General features: G+C 36.9%; 1 protein-coding gene across 1 annotated transcript in view; it reads left to right on the forward strand.

Annotated features, from left to right (window-relative positions):
- Window positions 1-9298: 9298 nt before the first annotated feature.
- The window catches only part of C6 (complement C6), a gene marked incomplete at both ends in the record, with an annotated part of 75862 nt that continues 66657 nt past the window's right edge, over window positions 9299-18503 (forward strand). Inside the window, 4 exons of the mRNA XM_079701871.1 lie at window positions 9299-9441; window positions 11142-11298; window positions 12566-12710; window positions 16942-17083. Of these exons, the coding sequence (XP_079557997.1) occupies window positions 9299-9441; window positions 11142-11298; window positions 12566-12710; window positions 16942-17083 (587 nt within the window). The remainder of the gene's footprint in view (window positions 9442-11141; window positions 11299-12565; window positions 12711-16941; window positions 17084-18503) is intronic.

The following is an 18503-nucleotide window of genomic DNA, read 5'->3' on the forward strand; positions in this document are numbered from 1 at the left end:
GTCTGACTTGCTTTGGTCTTGGGTAAGTTACTACCATGCATGTTAAAGCATGTTATCTTGGAGGACTCCTTCCTTGCTGTGCTTCTACGAATCTTTATACCGACTGAAATAATCACTCCCCGCCACTCGGTGAAAGTTTAATTTTTCTGAAGAATATTTGTTTTAGCCATTTTCCATATTAAGGATATAATTAGTATTTTTAAAGGACTTTTCTACTGTTTTGAAAAAAAGTTTGAAAAATATTTATTTTACAAATAAGGAAACAGTTTCAAGGAAGTAAAGTGACTTGTTGAAAGTCACCTAGCTGGTTATTGCAGAATCAAGAGTAAAATATGCCCTAGTTTTCTTTTTTCCTTTTTTTCTATTGCACTATTTTGTTTCACTTCACCTTAGCCTAATTACCCATATTAGCAAATCTCAAGCTATACTGTGAACCTTTCATAGAATCATAATTATCATTAGATGTAAAGAGCACATTTGACCATTGCTATTTTAAGTCTTTCCAGATTAAATATTTTATTTGGTTTTGCTGGGATACAGAAATTTTTTTTTCTGTAATAAAGTTCTATCTAGTAATCTTATTAAATTCATTTGTTAATTCTAATATGTATCTGTAACTCTTTTTGGATTTTCTATGTACACAATCATTCTGTCTGTAAGTAATACCATTTTCTTTACTTTCTTTTCAGTATAATACAGTTTTTTTTCCATCCTTGTTGCACTGGATAAGATCTCCAGTACAGTATTGAATAAAAGTGGTGACAGGGGCTTCCCTGGTGGCACAGTGGTTGAGAGTCCACTTGCCGATGCAGGGGACACGGGTTCGTGCCCCGGTCCGGGAAGATCCCACATGCTGCGGAGTGGCTGGGCCCGTGAGCCATGGCCGCTGAGCCTGCATGTCTGGAGCCTGTGCTCTGCAACGGGAGAGGCCACAACAGTGAGAGGCCTGAGTACCGTAAAAAAAAAAAAAGAAAAAAGAAAAAAGTGGTGATAACGGGCAACTCTATTCTGGCCTTAGGAAGAAAAGGTTCAATATTTTTCCACTAACTATTATATTAACTACAAGTGTTTTGGGTTTTGTTTCATTTACTTTATTCTACCTCATACCATTTATAAAAATACAGTGTAACTATAGAAAACTAAAGAGGATTTCTGAAATATAAAACTATAGGATTAACTGAAGAAAATTTAGGACTATATCTGTGACTTTAGATTTCTTAAACAAAATGATTTCTTACGCAAAAGAAAAACTATCCAAAGCAAAAATTATGAGGGAAAAATAGACAAATTAAATTACATTAAAATTAAGATTCTCTCATCAATCAAAGATACCATAGATAAAACTAACACATAGGTGACAGACTGAGAGAATAGAGATCTGTAAAATCCAAATCTTATAAGACACTAATGTCTAGAATGTACGGGGCACACCTGAAAATCAGGGAACAAAAGTATAAAGGAGCACAATAGGAAAATAATCAGAGAATATGAACTGTTAATTCACAGATAGAAAGCCAGAATGTCTAGTGAGAATGGGTTACTGAAGTTCACTACTGATCAGAGACATGCTACTTAAACAATCCTGAGATACCACTTTACATGCATCAGAGGTAACACCAGTAGGTTGGCTAACAAAACATGCTAATAAGAAGTCCACATAGGCTGCTGGTAAGTGTGTAAACGTGTATAGTTTTTTTGAAGAGCAACCTGGAAGTCTTTAGGAATTTTCTCACAGGTTCACAAGAAAAGAGCAAATTGTGTTTATAACTGCAGAGAGTTGAAGCCAACAAAAATACCTGCTAAAAGAGTGGATAAATAAAATATAGTTGATACAATGAATGTCTGTGTTCCAGTAGATTTGCACTGAATAAGGCTCAGAAGCATAATGTTGAATGAAGAATGTAAGAAATCAAATAAAACTTTTTGCAAAATACCATTTGTGTAAATTACAAAAATATACATGGAAAATGATACTTTGTATTTTTAGGATATAAACATATATATCTAAATAATCATATGTAAGGACAAACATGAAATACAGTAACACATAACTAATCTGGGAAAAGAAATGAAACAAGATCATGGGGGAAAATAGTGAAATAAAGTAAAAGATCTCTCACAGACCAATGACGATATGGTTCTATAAACTGTGGAATGTGATAAATTCTGTGCATTTAAATCTTTTTATTTTGTGACATGCTGTCACAAAATTATATATCGTGTTTTATATTATATATATATGTGTATATATATACATATATATATATATATATACATATATACACATTCCTTTGAATGTGTATACTTACACAGAAAGACACATACACATACATATTATATGACTGGAAGTATTTACTCCAAATATTAATAGTGGTTTTGTCTGTTTATAAAAAATGATTTTAGGGGCTTCCCTGGTGGCGCAATTGTTGAGAGTCTGCCTGCCGATGCAGGGGACGTGAGTTCATGCCCCGGTCCGGGAAGATCCCACATGCCGCAGAGCAGCTGGGCCCGTGAGCCATGGCCGCTGAGCCTGCGTGTCTGGAGCCTGTGCTCCACAACCGGAGAGGCCACAACAGTGAGAGGCCAGTGTACCGCAAAAAAAAAAAAAAAAAAAGATTTTACTTTTCCTCTTCATACTTTTCCACATTTTCTAAATCTTTCTCAATAAATATTACATAATCAGAAAAAATCGATATTTTTTAAATTAAATGGACAAATTCCTAAAGGGGGAAGGCAATTTTAAACAATTTATTCTAAAAGGTTTTCGAAATGAAGTCAGAAACTTTTCAGTAGCAATACCCATTACAATATTCCTTGAATGGGAAAATCATTGAAAAATCAGGACCCTGTGCAATATCTCACTCTGAAGAGTTGCAGGGTTACTGCTGATTGAAGAGATCATTTGCATAGTCCAGAGTTTCTAGGGAATGTTTATTTTAACAGCACTCTAGGTGTTGTTAGATCTCTGGGACATGACCTTGTGTTAGTTAGCAATGGGGAAAAAAGACTTGTTTGGATTGTCTTATAAACCCTTTTCACTGTGAGTACCTATTGTTTCCTTAGCCATTGCAGATTAGTTCCCTGGATACCACAAACTCTGTTTAAGGTGAGTGACATAATGATCTCCTTTGTATTCTTAATATTTCAAAATCATATATCATGTTTCTAACAAACTTACCTTTTCATGCATGAAAAAACATAAGAGCTTACAGCCATTTGTCTTTCTTTTAATATAAGATATAACTATTTTGCTTAATCCTCAAAAGAACCAAAATATTTATATTTCTTAAAGAAGTGTCCTTCCAGAAAGCTGCCTTGGTGAAATCAAATTTTTCTGTGAGCTAAGCTACAGTTAAAAGTAAAACAAACATACCCTTTAGCCAAAGACTAGTCATGTGCCAGAGCTCCCTAGCCTGCCCTAATAGTGGTAAATATAATTTCTTGAGCTTCCAGGGCATGTGTGGAAAGAAAAAATAAAAAATAAGAGATTCAAGACATTTACAAGAAGATGGAAAGGAAGAACCTGTAGTTGGGGGCAAACTAGAGCATCCTCTGAACCTGTCGGGTAAGATATGCTGAACTGCCTTAGGGACAAATCATTCATGTAAGTCAAGGACGTGGGAAGGAGACAGGTCAGAATAAAATGGATTTCATCCACTGCTAGAATTCTCCAAATGCTCACAAAAGCCATCTTCAATGGTTCAATGGGATCACTAATTTTTAGAGTTCAAGAGGGGATGACAATTATGAGAAAACTGCAGAACTGCTGCTCTCCTACTATGTTACTGCAGTGGAAGATTTTTCATAACTATCTTCCTCTATTCACTGAACATTCTTTTTGTTCCATGTTTATAAGAAAATTGTATGGTAATGGGTATAATGCCTGCATGAAATTTTAGATATCTCTAAAATGCCTAGAGATGTTGAAAATTAATAAATAAGGAAGCATTTGATATTAGATGCTGGGCTATGCTAATAAAAAAATGAGAGAAATAATTCTCTTTATTTGAATGAAAATTATCATTTTAACATAAAACAATTTGTCCTTATAACAATAAAATTTTATAAAAAGAGAAGCTACCCATTAGCTCTTTTATTAGCATCTCCTCAAATAAGAAGCTTTGGCATTACCATCTTCATTTTAGCATTTTCCAAATTGTCTCAGAATACTATAGCCAAAGAATAGATCAGAATATTTTACATGAGTTCTGTTCTTGCAGTTTTTGGTTATAATTGGAATAAAATCCACCTATATTTTTCAAGCTTTTGGAAGTTAAAACAGAGAGCATCTGCTGAGAATTGAGAACTAGTAATCTCTGTAATTCAACTTCTACCTATTGTTTACATGCTGATTCCAAAAAATACTTTAAGAATTTGTTTTCTCTACAATTGAATTATTCTGGAAAATATCTATCTGTTCAAAATTTAATAAGAAAAACAAACAACATCAAAAACCCCTCTTTTAAGTTTCCTTGCTGAAGCAGTTCCTATATGAGAAGATCCTATTTGGGGGTGGGGGGATGGGGTGGTGGTCTGTCTAGTGATTAACAGGGAAACTTCACATTGTTTAGGAGCCTCAGCTCCCAAGGGCCCTGAAGACAGTTGAAAACCATTCAATCTCAACTTGGGTCTGATGTATAGGGTACAGGACTTATACTATGTATTTGGTCTGATCACAGCCTAATTTCTGGACACTCTTGTCCCAAAGTCTATGGTTCTGTGCTGCTGAAGAAAACCAAAAAAGGTGAGTTACATACCAATGAAATAAAATTGGCAGGCAAGTGCAGTGGTCTTTAAAGGAGCCTCTCTTTTTTATGATTGAAATAGCTTAGGGCCGTAGCAGCTTATCTATGAGTTGGATAAAAAAGCTTGGATAAAAATCATGGGGAGCATCTTCACTTTCTCTCTACCTTCCCCAGACAATGATAATGAATTCTATTTCTTTTTATCTCACTCAATGGATACTCAAATGTGTGTCAATTCCATTTTAAATTGAAGGGTATATTCATCCATATGTCAGAGGATTTAGTTGCTTTTATTCTAGCACTTTTCTCTGAGCTTGTAGGACAGTTTAAAAATGCTTACTGACTTACATACTAAGTGAAGTAAGTCAGAAAGAGAAAGACAAATACCCTATGATATCACTTATATGTGGAATCTAAAATATGATACAAATGAACTTATTTACAAGACAAAAACAGACTTACAGACATCAAAAACAAACTTGTGGTTACCCAAGGGGAAAAAGGGTAGGTGAGGGATAAATTAGGAAATGGGAATTAGCAGATACAAACTACTATATATAAAGTAGATAAACAACAAAGTCATACTGTATAGCCCAGGGAACTATACTCAATATCCTGTAATAAACCATAATGGAAAAGAATCTGAAAAAGAGTAAATATATATATATATATATTCAGTTATGTATGTATAACTGAATCACTTTGCTGTATGCCAGAAACTAACACAACATTGTAATTCAACTATATTTCAATTAAAAATTTAAAAAAAAATTAAATGCTTACTGATTTATTATGAAGAAATGCTTTAACTTCTGAGCATATTGGAGAAAAAAAAATTTTTTTTTGGAGAAAGAATTCCTATATCTGATCTCAAACTCTTGGCTTGAATGAAGATTTATAAAATGAGGAGACTCAATTTTTTAACTGAAGTATCCTTCCATCCAAATAAAAAAAAACATAAAGTAACCACATTAAAATATAATTTTAACTCATCCTCTGAGACTTTTGAGGGAGCCATATTTTAGTAGGGCAATTTGGCAAAATCTATAAACATTTTAAAATTTATATCATTTGACTGAGCCATTCTACTGCTAGGAATATTTGCTGGTCCCATGGATATACTACAAAAGTATGCTAAAATATAATATAAAGATGTTTATTGCATTATGTATGTATACTAAATGTCTACAGTTAGAATAATGGTTAAATTCAGTATAATACATCTATACAGTATAAAACTATGCAGTCATTAAAAATAATGAAGTAGATAATAGGACTTTCCTGGTGACGCAGTGGTTGAGAATCTGCCTGCTAATGCAGGGGACACGGGTTCGAACCCTGGTCTGGGAGGATCCCACATGCCGTGCAGCAACTAGGCCCGTGAGCCACAACTACTGAGCCTGCGCGTCTGGAGCCTGTGTTCCACAACAAGAGAGGCTGCGATAGTGAGAGGTCCGCGCACTGTGATGAAGAGTGGCCCCCCCTTGCCACAACTAGAGAAAGCCCTCGCACAGAAACGAAGACCCAACACAGCAAAAATTAATTAATTAATTAATTAACTCCTACCCCCAACATCTAAAAAAAATAAAAAGAATATGCCTGCCAATGCAGGGTACACAGGTTCAATCCCTGGTCCAGGAAGATTCCCACATGCCATGGAGCAACTAAGCCCCTGCACCACAACTACTGAGCCTGTGCTCTAGAGCCTGTGAGCCACCACTACTGAGCCCATGTGCCACAACTACTGAGCCCACACACCACAACTACTGAAGCCCGTGCACTCTAGGGCCCACATGCAGCAACTACTGAAACCCACGTGCCTAGAGCCCGTGCTCCACAACAAGAGAAGCCACCACAATGAGAAGACCATGCACTGCAACAAAGAGTAACCCCTGTTCACCGCAACTAGGGAAAGCCCAAGTGCCGCAACAAAGACCCAATGCAGCCAAATAAATAAATAAAATTTTTTAGAAAAAAAGAATGCTAGGGGGCTTCCCTAGTGGTGCAGTGGTTGAGAGTCCGCCTGCCGATGCAGGAGACACGGGTTCATGCCCCGGTCCGGGAAGATCCCACATGCTGCAGAGCGGCTGGGCCTGTGAGCCATGGCCGCTGAGCCTGCATGTCCGGAGCCTGTGCTCCGCAACAGGAGAGGCCACAGCAGTGAGAGGCCCGCATACCGCAAAAAAAAAAAGAATGCTAAGGGAAAAAAATGAAGTAGATATACATCTATTAATATGGAAATATCTTTAAAGTATATTGTGAAGTGAAAAACAAAGTACAGAGTAATATACATCATACTTCTTTTTTGTGTATATATTTAAAGAACATGCATACATGTATATGTGTAAGGGGATGTGTGGAAGAATTTTCCCTCCACTTGCTACCTATAAAAAGAGAAAACTGATTACGTGTAGGAAGAGGTTCTGGCTATAGGTAGAAGAGACCTCAGGTGTTACCTTTTTCTTTCTGTTCTTTTTAAAATTTTCAAATGCAGGCATATATTATATGTATTTTTTAAATGTCAGCAGAATTTTTCCGGTTGGTTATATAATAAATCATCTTAATTTTCTTCCTCATGCATTTCTATATATTTTAGAACACAATAAATATTATCAAATAAATTAGAGGCAGAATAACTTAATACATTATGGTGTTCTAAAAATAAACTTGAATCTCAAGAGATCTAGTTTTTTATTTCAATCAACTATTACAACAAACTAGAAATAAACTAGTTATGCTACAAACTATCACTCTTGCTGAAACAATGGGTGACAACTGAACAGACAATTTCATTTCTAGTCTATGAAATATCCTTAATCTGGCAGAAATTTTGAGAATAATATTACAGAAGTGGCTGTAATTATGAACTTAAATTACATTATTCAGATTTCATCAAAACCCATTTCTAAACTGTTTCCTAGACTCAATTCTATAGCATTTATTCATTACATGGTATGCTTGCTCTCATTCTTCTAAATGCTGAAATGAACAAAACAGACAAAAAAGATCAACTGTCCTGGTGTTCATTTCTAGTGAAGAAGGAGAAAGGAAAGAGGAGATATTTATTTAAATTACATAGTAATTTATATATTAGGAAGATATGAATAACAGAGAAAAATAAAGCAGTGAAGGAGGATAGGAAACACTGGTGGGAAATTTTAATTTCAAAAAAGATGGTCAGGGATCTGATTTTATTTGTAAGATGAAAAGTAACTAAAGCTGTATTTTAAATCATGTTAAACATGAATAGTCTTATTTAACATCAAAACATATTTTAAATTTTCATATGATTCTTGCTGTAATTTGTGGAGCCCATAATTTTGAAAAATTCATGACCGATAGATACAATTAACTTTGAAACACTCAAGTGTTACTACTCTTTTGAAAAACTAATATTTATTGAGTGATGATTCTATATCAAGGATTGTTCTAAGCAGTTTACATGAATTTTCTTCTTACTGAATCCTAACAAAAGCCTTATGAAGAAGGTAAAATTATTATTCCTATTTTATGGATAATAAAACTGAGACACAGAGAAATTAGGTGAATGGCATTCTATTAATATTTCTTTAAATGGAAGTTACAATACTAATTACAGCAGCATTTTCTGTACATATTTAACCAGGTTGTGTGTTTTTTCGAGATACAAAAATCAAAATGGCAATATTGGGAGGGCAGATAAAGGTTTTGCAGTTTCCATCCAATAACACACAGATCCTCAAGGCTCCACAGCACATGAGGAACCACTGGTCCAAGTTTTCTCTGGCATTCAGCCACATCTGAATAAACCCTCTTGTGTTCTGGGTAGTGGAGTTCCAAGCACCTAGATGCTCCAGGAACAATAGTTAGCGTTATTAGAAATTCAATGAAGGAATGCATCTCATCCAAGAATGAGGAGGGTGGGGCTGTTACTTGTCATGTAGTCTCAACCTTACTGTTCCTGCTTAAGCCTCCGTCTCATCATCCATAAAATGAGGGAGTTTAATCTGAAGGTTTCAAAGATCCGTTCCAGCTCTAACTTCTATGACTCAAAAAGTAGAGATAGTTGGACAGTGAATTCTCTTTAACAAGCTTCCAAGGTGCCAGAAAAGTAAATAGAGCTTCAAAAAGAAGGGTTCCAAAGTCCTTCTCCAGGCCCAGAAAAGTATGAAAAACTGAAAGGTAGTACTAGGTACTACTTGAGGGCACTGTCCACACACAATAAGCAGTTATTTGAAAAGTATAAGATTATATAAAAATGTCTATTTAAGAATGAAATGAGATACAAATATACTACTACTTAGTTTGTCTTGTAGCCTATCACTGACAGTTCAGAGAAACTTACTAGTACTGGGGTTTGTAACTGTGGGAATGTCCACCCTAAAAATCTTTAGAAATAACATTTATACTCATAAGCATGTGAATTTACAGGTGTTACTTTGCCTTAAGGAAGGCAAGATGTTTTCTAAGATCATATTTGAGGTTGTAACTGAGAATGACCTGTAAAGTTTTACCTCACAGATGTTTGGTATGTTTAATATCATTTCTTTTCAGGGTCTGGAGGCTCTCCAGGCATGGCCAGACACTCCGTCTTATATTTAATCCTGCTGAGTGCTCTGATTGACAAGGGTCAAGCCTGTTTCTGTGATCATTACCCATGGACTCAGTGGTCCAGCTGCTCAAAAACCTGCAATTCTGGAACTCAGACCAGACAGAGGTGGGTGTGGACTTTGTAGCTTTTCTTTGTGCCCTGTGAAACCTCAAGGACAGAGTTAGCAAAATCAAAAGTGCCACACTAGGGCTTCCCGGGTGGCGCAGTGGTTGAGAGTCCGCCTGCGAATGCAGGGGACGCGAGTTCGTGCCCAGGTCCGGGAAGATCCCACATGCCGCGGAGCGGCTGGGCCCATGAGCCATGGCCGCTGAGCCTGCGTGTCCAGAGCCTGTGCTCCGTAACGGGAGAAGCCACAGCAGTGAGAGGTCCGCGTACCGTAAAAAAAAAAAAAAAAAAGAAGAAAAGTGCCACACTAAGCGATGGGAAAAAAAATATATCTAAAAGTATAGTTTTTGCAGAGTATAATCCGCAAATTTTTTCTTTTTAATTTTGAAAAGAATTCATGAATTTGGATGGAATTTGAGGTCTTTCCCACATAAGGTTGAAATGGAGTCTACTTTTGTTCTCCATAAAAATTGAGGTGTTTCAAAGAAATTTAATAAAGAATCTGTGCAATATTTTCAGTTGACTAACTTGCTTAGAATCACTACTCAGGCTTTTTTTCAATCAGCACATAACTCTGCTTGCCTACAGTTAGAGAGTTAATTATGGAGAATTTTCTACTCATTCAACTGAGTCTAACAGGACCTCAATTGAGCAGCACTGCTAGCTATTAGCTTGATTGTTGTCATTGACCAGAAGGCAAGAAACTGTGTTTACTTGATAACATTTAATAATTCAGCCTTTTCATCAATTCAGACTACTCATCTCCCACAGTTTCTTTAAATCTGTTAGATATTTCTGTTCCATGAAGATGCACACATGACTTGGAGGAGAAAGGCATATATTTAATGTGTTTTAACTGTTATAGCACTTTTTTGAGATCTATTTTAGAAAACTATTTTTACATATGTAGTGTGTGTCATTAAATCACTGACTGTCCCAATAAACCATCCACGAAGGATGTAAGAACAGATTTGTTTATAATACTCTGTACTCAAGAGTCCCTCCGTGGCTCTCTACTGCCTACCAAATAAAGTACCACAATATATTCCACTTCTATATGCACTTCTCAGGTCCATCCCACAAGTCCCTTCATGGACGTGTCATACTCTCCACCTCTAATCTTTGCACATGATCTTCCTTCTGAATGCCCTTCCCTTTCTTGCCTGGGAAATTCACATGAATTTTTCAAAATGCATCTCTCATGTCACTTTCTCCTTTAATATTTGGGCCCATGGCACACTGGCTCTATCTCAATCATTGTATTTATCACCCTGTGTTGTCATCTTTTAAGCAATTTGCAGAAACTTTCTTCTTCCTTTTCTTTCCCTTTCAGTCCCTTCCAGGAATTCAGTTAGGGCCAGCTTCATGGACATGTGACCTATACAGTCACACAGGACTGCACACTGAGAAGGGCTCTGTGCTTGGCTTAATGCTCTGCAGTCATTTTCTTGAAATTCTTAATAAGCTTTGAACGTGAGGCCCCCCCACCCGTTTCCATTTTGCACAGGGCCCAACAAATTATGGACCCAGTGCTGAGTTCCAGTAAGTGGTAAGAATTGCACGCACGCCACACTGCCTGATTTTCCACGAAAACCTTCTTTCCTTGTATTCACTGTAATTGAGTCAATGATCTTGTTCTTATGGAGCTGGAGCCACAATGAATACACTCATTCTAAGCAGCTTTTTCCTCACTGTTACAGACAAATCGTTGTGAATCAGTACTATCTGGAAAACTTTTGCGACCAGCTTTGCACCAAGCAGGAGACCCGAGAATGTAACTGGCAAACTTGTCCTATCAATTGCCTCCTGGGAGATTATGGACCATGGTCAGACTGTGACCCTTGTGTTGAAAAACAGGTAGGTGATATGTGGGTATATTCAGGAAATCGGAATCACAGTAAAATTCTCGAATTCCCTGACAGACTCAACAGTCATAGAAATGCTGAATTTCTTCAATATTTGAAAATAAACTCTCCCAGCTTCCACTGAAGGAAAATTCCATTTAGCAACATGTTGGGGGGAGAGAGGATTCATTTTGCATGGCTTATTGTCATGTGAACACCAAAAACAATGTTCTTCCCCTCAGAATTGGTATTGCACTCGCCCAGCTCTGAATTCCACTGCCTGTGCCCTCTGAGAGCTCACAAAGCAAAAACAAGTGCTAAAAAATGGGGATTTCAGTCCAAGGTTTAAAATCAGACAGAAATGGGGGGCATTAATTAAAATGACTCCTTGCCTTTCCTCTCCCCATGGGAAAGTCCCTCTATTTGTTTATTGTTCCCAGCTGCAATATTTACCCATCTCAAGCTCATTCCTGTAAGGACACTGGCCCATGTGAACCCCAGTCAGGTCAGGGGCTAAGCATTCAGACATTAGGGAAGTAGAAAGAACTCATTATTGGAGCACCCACTCTCTGAGAGAAATTGTTCTAGGCCCTTTACGTACATCACCTTCTTCAAACTTCACATCACATTGTTTTTCTACCCATTTTATAGATGAGGAAGTGACAGCTCATTAGGGGTTAAGTAATTTGCCCAAGAATACACCACTAATAAATAGAAGACTACATTTTGAACTTGGATTTTTCTGACTTCAAAGTCAGTACTTTTTAATCCTGTCCTATTTCTTTCCTTCTCTGACTCTTTGTTTTACTACTGCCTGTTTAAAATCTTTTAAAGTGTGGAGAATGTGTCAGCCCTGGTTTCCATGGTGACTTCCTCATGCAAAAGAGCCCCCAAATCCTTTCACATTTATCACGTCACACCATCTTTGAGGAATAAAAGAGCTACTCTTATTACCTGGAAGATTTATTACACTCAGGACACGCTCAGTAAATATGTGTGCATTTGATTTCTATTCAATTTAGAATCATATGATTTCAGAGTTAGAAATCTTAAGAAATGTTTTGTCCCAGTTCCTCATTTTACAGGTTGGAAACATGAGACCCAAAAAGTATTGACTTCCCTAAGGACACACAATAATAGAACTGGAAAAAGTCATTATTTAATTCAGCAAACGCCACTATAGGAAAAATCACTACTATGATTGAGAAGCCCAGTTTTCTTAGATAGTTTTTGGCTTTGACCCAGCCTCTGTTACTCACCTTTCTCTCCTTTTCTTTCAGTTTAAAGTTAGGTCCATCTTGCGCCCCAGTCAGTTTGGAGGACAACCATGTACTGAGCCCCTCATGACCTTTCAACCATGCATCCCATCTAAGCTCTGCAAAATTGAAGAGGTTGACTGCAAGAATAAGTTCCGCTGTGACAGTGGTAATGTATTTTTGGAAAATGTTCAGTCTCCATTAAAAATGACTAAATAAATTTATTCCAATTGACTCCCAGTGAAAATCATGATAGAGAAGTCCCACCATATTTTAAGCCTGTGGGGACAGGGGTGTTATGCTACCAATTACATGCTATTCATGTGTAAAATTATAGCTTTCAAGCTATAATCATCTTGACCACTTACTTGATTCATTTGCTCATCAAGTACCACTCCAAGATTCCTACACTGTGATACAGCAGTAGGAAGAGAATGAGGAGGAGGAAACGGAGGAAGAGGCAGAGACTTTTAAAAATCAGCTATTACGAAGCACAAATCTAGAATCAGAATAAGCAATTGAAAAAGAGTGACAGATTTTTTAAATTTTAATATAGTTTATTAAGATAAGAATATTAAAGCTAAGATAGTATGTCAAGGGGATGACTAGAGATGTTGTGACAAATTTTCTGGTGTGGTCCACTGAATGACTCCAAAGGTAATTGACAGAAGAGGAGGTTGAAAATGATTTAAATGGTGGCAATGTTCCCTTCAAGTCCAATCCTCATTCAGATTTGTAAATTTTGCTATTTAAGTATCATTAGATTATAATCAAATTTTGAATATACCACTTAATCTATGTATTCTCTTGCTAATTAATGGCTCTCCAAATCTCAACACTTTGAACGGTCTAGATGAGATTTCTACACACTTTTTCAGGAAAAGTCCAGATGGTAAATGTTTTAGACTTTGCTGGCCATACGGTCTATGTAGCAGCTATTCAACTCTGGCATCTTAGCATCAAGGATGCCATAGACAGTCGATAAACAATTGAGCATGGCTGTGTTCCAATAGAATTTTATTTACAAGAGCAAGTGGCAGGTCAGTTTTCATCCATGGGCCATAGTTCACTGATTTCTTATATAAATAGTCAATTTAAAGTTAAAATTAGAGTTCAGATGAAAAAATCCCATCATTTCTGTGTACTCTGAGATACAATGAAAAGTATTTAGAACTAAATAGCAGATTTCAAATTCCTATAGAAAATTGACTCCAGACTTGGGTCTAATGTTTCTCTCTTCTTACTCCTTGCTGGCTGCCTTCAGCTTTGCCAGTCTTTTCTGAATGTCAGGCAGGAATGCTGGTGTCAGGGTTTTCCCTCTGTGCCTCATCCCCCAAACCTGAGATGTGAGGGTGGGACGTGGGTAGGGAGATAGACATTATGCCTACAAAAATAAGGTCATGTCACATACTGACAAAAGAGGGAATATAAGAAAAATCTTGATGGCAATGGCTCAGGGGAATACAGACGTTAGCGTTATAACCAGAATATTAAGATAAAAATTTAGAACTGAAGCACAACTATTTGAACCTTGAAGGGTAGTTTTTAGAACAGATTACCAGGAAGAACTCTTTTATTCAATAGATGATAAATCTATGAGATTTATTACAAAAGAGCTTTGTTTAGGCCAAAAATATCCACAAGTTTGAGAAGGCTTTAGATACATCCATGAGTTAACAATTCATAACGAGGGATTTCAGGAAAGTTAGTGGTATAGGCACAGCTGATCTCTAGTTCATCAGCAATATGTCCATAACTAGTGATAGAAACTGAACTGTTGAAATACATCTGTAATGGTTGGTAAGCAGCTGCTACCCTGAGGTCTCTTAGTGACCTCTGCCCTACTGTCCAGATCCCTTCACCAAGAATCCCTAGATCTTCTTAGGATCCAACTACTAACTAGCTAATCCCTGGCACAAATATGGTTGGAATCCATTCTGACTGAGTGGTGCCATGGCCTATTGGTTGTTAAATATTCCCCTGAAGATGATACACCACTGTGCTCTCCTAGAAACATCCACTAGTGCCACTCTGAAAGGGAATAAAATGTTGAATGGACCATTATTTGTCTGACTCAGGATACTCAGAATGATGTTTGGCTCAATTAACAACAACATCAAAAAATGTCTATTTTTCCTTTCCTCTCTCATGATTGCATCTTCAGAGTCCCCCGAGACTAAATATATTACTTTAATGTATACATGGATCTTTGAGAAGTACCCATGAGGATAATCCCCATACACTATGCCAACTCCTCTCTCAAAGTTGTAACTTTAAGCATAAAGATGAGAATTTGCAACTAGTTATAAAAATAATATACCATTGTAGTAACACAAATCAGTTCAAGTAAATAGGAAAATCATGTACAATTCAAAAGACTACATAGTTCCAGGTGTAAATATATATATGCATGTGCTGGCTAAAGCATGCTGACTTCTACAAATCCTGTACTATCCGAATTTCCCTTCATTTTTCCCATTCCTTCTTTGGTATAGGATATATTTATGGCTTACAATCTCTCTCCCCTTGTGCTTCCTACTCCATTGTGTTTCCAAGGCCTGGAATCATTCTCAGCTGTGTCCCATCACAGACCTATATCACTCCTGCCACCCATTCCTAAACATCACTGAAGAGAATTCCTCTTGCTTTCATCCCTACCCTTGCTAATAAATCCTCTCTAATATCCCTGGAAGTACCAAATGAATAGAATTCCTAACATATCTGGTACCCTGCTCACAAACCTAGGTTAATGAGAACTGTACCTTACATGTGTACCCCTATCTCCACCTGATAAAATAGGATATTTTTTAATGTAACTGTATCAAAAATTAGCTTTTGTTCAAACTTGTGAGTGCTAGGTTCAAAACTTTTAAAAACTGTCATATGTGTCCTTTCTTTTTCTTTAGGAAAAGCATCTCTATTGCATACTAAATTACCCATTCTGCTCTGCCCTAAGAAAAGCAAACAGAAAAACTAGAGATGTGCTGTTTTAAAAACAGAGCGGCTTTCAGGTTATATCTTGGGAATGATAGGAATTCAATTCCCTCTGTATTTTCAGTCTTGTATGTTTATGATGCTCAGAACTATAATAATGGTCTCGATACAAGATTTTGAATAATCAAAGGAGGACTTAATTACTTTCATTACATTCTACCTTCTTACTGAATGTTATTAACCAAAAAACTAAGTACTTTCTGGGGAACTCTCTATTAGTACAAAAATTTAATTCACCAGAATACCCAATTTCCCCAAGCATTTCAGTTAGTCCAAATAGTCATGCATAGCTGTAGTGAGATGTTGATCACAATTTAAAATAGGTAACCAGATAAGCCTGAGTAAAACATTTAATCATTGTCAGTGAGACCTGTACGTAATGGTACAGATGCCAGCATCCCTGACTATAGGCAAGAGGCTGAGGGGCAGGAGACGGGCTGTCATTGTACATAAAGCATTTCAATTTCAGTAATATATAGGCACATGCTGATTCCTAGGATCCTTATGAAATTCATCAAGTTTATAAAAGAAGGGGATTGTCTGGGTACATGGAGTTGGTACTATTTTCTAAATTCACTCAAACTGTTACCTAATACTGTAGTACCTAGGCATTTAATTTGTCCAAAAAAAATAATTAGATATAGTAAATTATATGCAGTGAAACAATTATTAAGAGTAATCATAAACAGTGACTATCTACATTAAAATATGTAATAATTATGTGTAGTAAAATACACTGATAGTAAGTGTGCAATTTGATTATGACAAATATATACACCCACGTAAACAACCCCCAATCAAGGTACAGAAAATCTCCATAAACCCAAAAAGTTCCTTGTTTCCTCTTTCCAGTTAATCCCTCTCCTTGTTGTTGAACATCAGATAAAGGATTCAAACATCAGATAAAGGATTCAAACGGCACTCTTCTGTGTCGGGCTTATTTCACCCAACATAAAATTTCAGGCATTCAGCCACGTTGTTATGTGTACCAGTAGACGTGTGTGTGTGAAATTATAGTTTTTTTGAAAAAAACAGTGACCTTGAGTCTGTTATCCTGAATCAAAAAAAAAAAAAAAAAAGATTCTGAGCCTATTGTTAATTTTCTCCTACAGAAGATGATTTCTACAGCAAGCTCACTGTAATGGTAATGGGATTCTAGAATTATTTCCCTTATTTAAGACAATGAGCTCAACAGTGACTAAATAATTATATACTGACTTTTGTAATCCTAAAAAATAAGGGAAAACATCAGTTTGTCATTCCATTTCCATATTTCCTAAATTTTTATCAAAAATAATGAAAACTTGCCCTCAACCTTCCCTTGAAATTTAAAGTGTTCATGTTTCAAATCAGCAAATACTCTCTTAAATGACCATTTGTTGTCAATGTTGCTGTTTCTTGACTAGGTCGCTGCATTGCCAGCAAGTTGGAATGCAATGGAGAAAATGATTGTGGAGACAATTCAGATGAAAGGAATTGTGGGAGAAAAAAATCAGTATGCTCACGGCAGTATATTCCCATCCCTAGTGTACAGCTGATGGGCACTGGGTATGTATCACCTTTTTATCATTTGGGATGTAGGACCATCTCAGAACTAATGAGTTGGAAGCAACAATGAAGCAATGAGACCCACCATTGTCTACATTCCTCATGAGTGTCTTACTCCTCTCACCAGCCCTGTCCCGGACACTAGGTTACCATGTTCAAGCAGCACGTGGCCATAATCCTCATTCCTCAGGAATAAAAGAATTTAGCATTTTCATATTTAGTTCGTAGAAGACAATGCTGTGAGTACTTCATAAACATAGTTTGTTTTAATTCTTATATAGCCTTCTGATAGCTCTGGAGGGGATCAGGGGAAACTGGTGGGAGGCCAGCCAAGCTGGGAGGTACCAGGGTGGATTCCCGGGACTATATCTTGAAAGGGTGAGGACCCACTCAGAAATGTGCAGTCTCCACATCTGTATGTTGGAAGACTACAAACTGATTTGAGGTTAGGTCCTAAAATTTCCTAATTAGAGCTGATTTCAATGAGAGTGATTCAACAGCATCTTCTTATCAATGTGCAGAAATCGTTTCCTTCTTCTCCATTCCCTGGAAGAAAACCTCAGCCAAAAACTCCTACTGACAATGGAGAAAAAGGGTATCAAAAAGTATGCTTGTGAGTGTATTGAAAGTGAAAACACTAAAGAAGCAAAACCATTCTTCAAGCATGAGAGGCAAACCCTGAGCCAATAGTGGAGACAGAGCCAGAAGGAAAGGAGTCAGGCAAACACAGAAAAAATATGGTGATAAAAAAACAATGATATGAAAAAGTAGGGGAGTAAGAGGAGATGTGAACATGCCGAGGGTGTCCAAAACTTCCTCCTTCATGGACTATGTGATGTATGGATAGGTCAGTACAGTTTAAAGGCAGAAGGTCAGACCTGCATTACCATCTGGTTCTACTTGCCCAACTTACAAACCAAGAAAAGGAGCCTCAGAGAGATTAAATAACCTGCCCAAGTTTAACAACTAGTAAATGGAGGAACAGGATTCAAACCCAGACTCCAAGACCTGGGTTATTTCTACCATTTCATTCTGATTTGGGACAATATACACCTTAGAGATGGGAACGTAATGGAAGAAACCTCGGTGGCCATGAAACCCTCCTCCTGATCTTTAACTAGTGCTCAGAAATTCTAATGTTCCTCTTTTAGGTCATGAGGACTTTGGAGGTTTGGCAAGAGATTCTAAATTCATTAGACTGAGACAGTGTCTGAGAAAACTTGAGGAAATGCAAGAAAAATTGAAAACAAGAGCTAAGCCTTAGTTGGAAGTATAAGAAAAACCAGTAATCTCTTGTACTCTCCTTTTCTCATGGTAAAGAATTCTTCTTTCAATTTTTGCCCAGAAAGCAAATAGTTTTCTATAAACTTTTATTGCTTTGTAGTGGGTTTTTTTTTTTTCATCTTTACTTGTATGGCCA

This window comes from Hyperoodon ampullatus (assembly GCF_949752795.1).
Source record: "Hyperoodon ampullatus genome assembly, chromosome: 4".
Taxonomy (NCBI): domain Eukaryota; kingdom Metazoa; phylum Chordata; class Mammalia; order Artiodactyla; family Ziphiidae; genus Hyperoodon; species Hyperoodon ampullatus.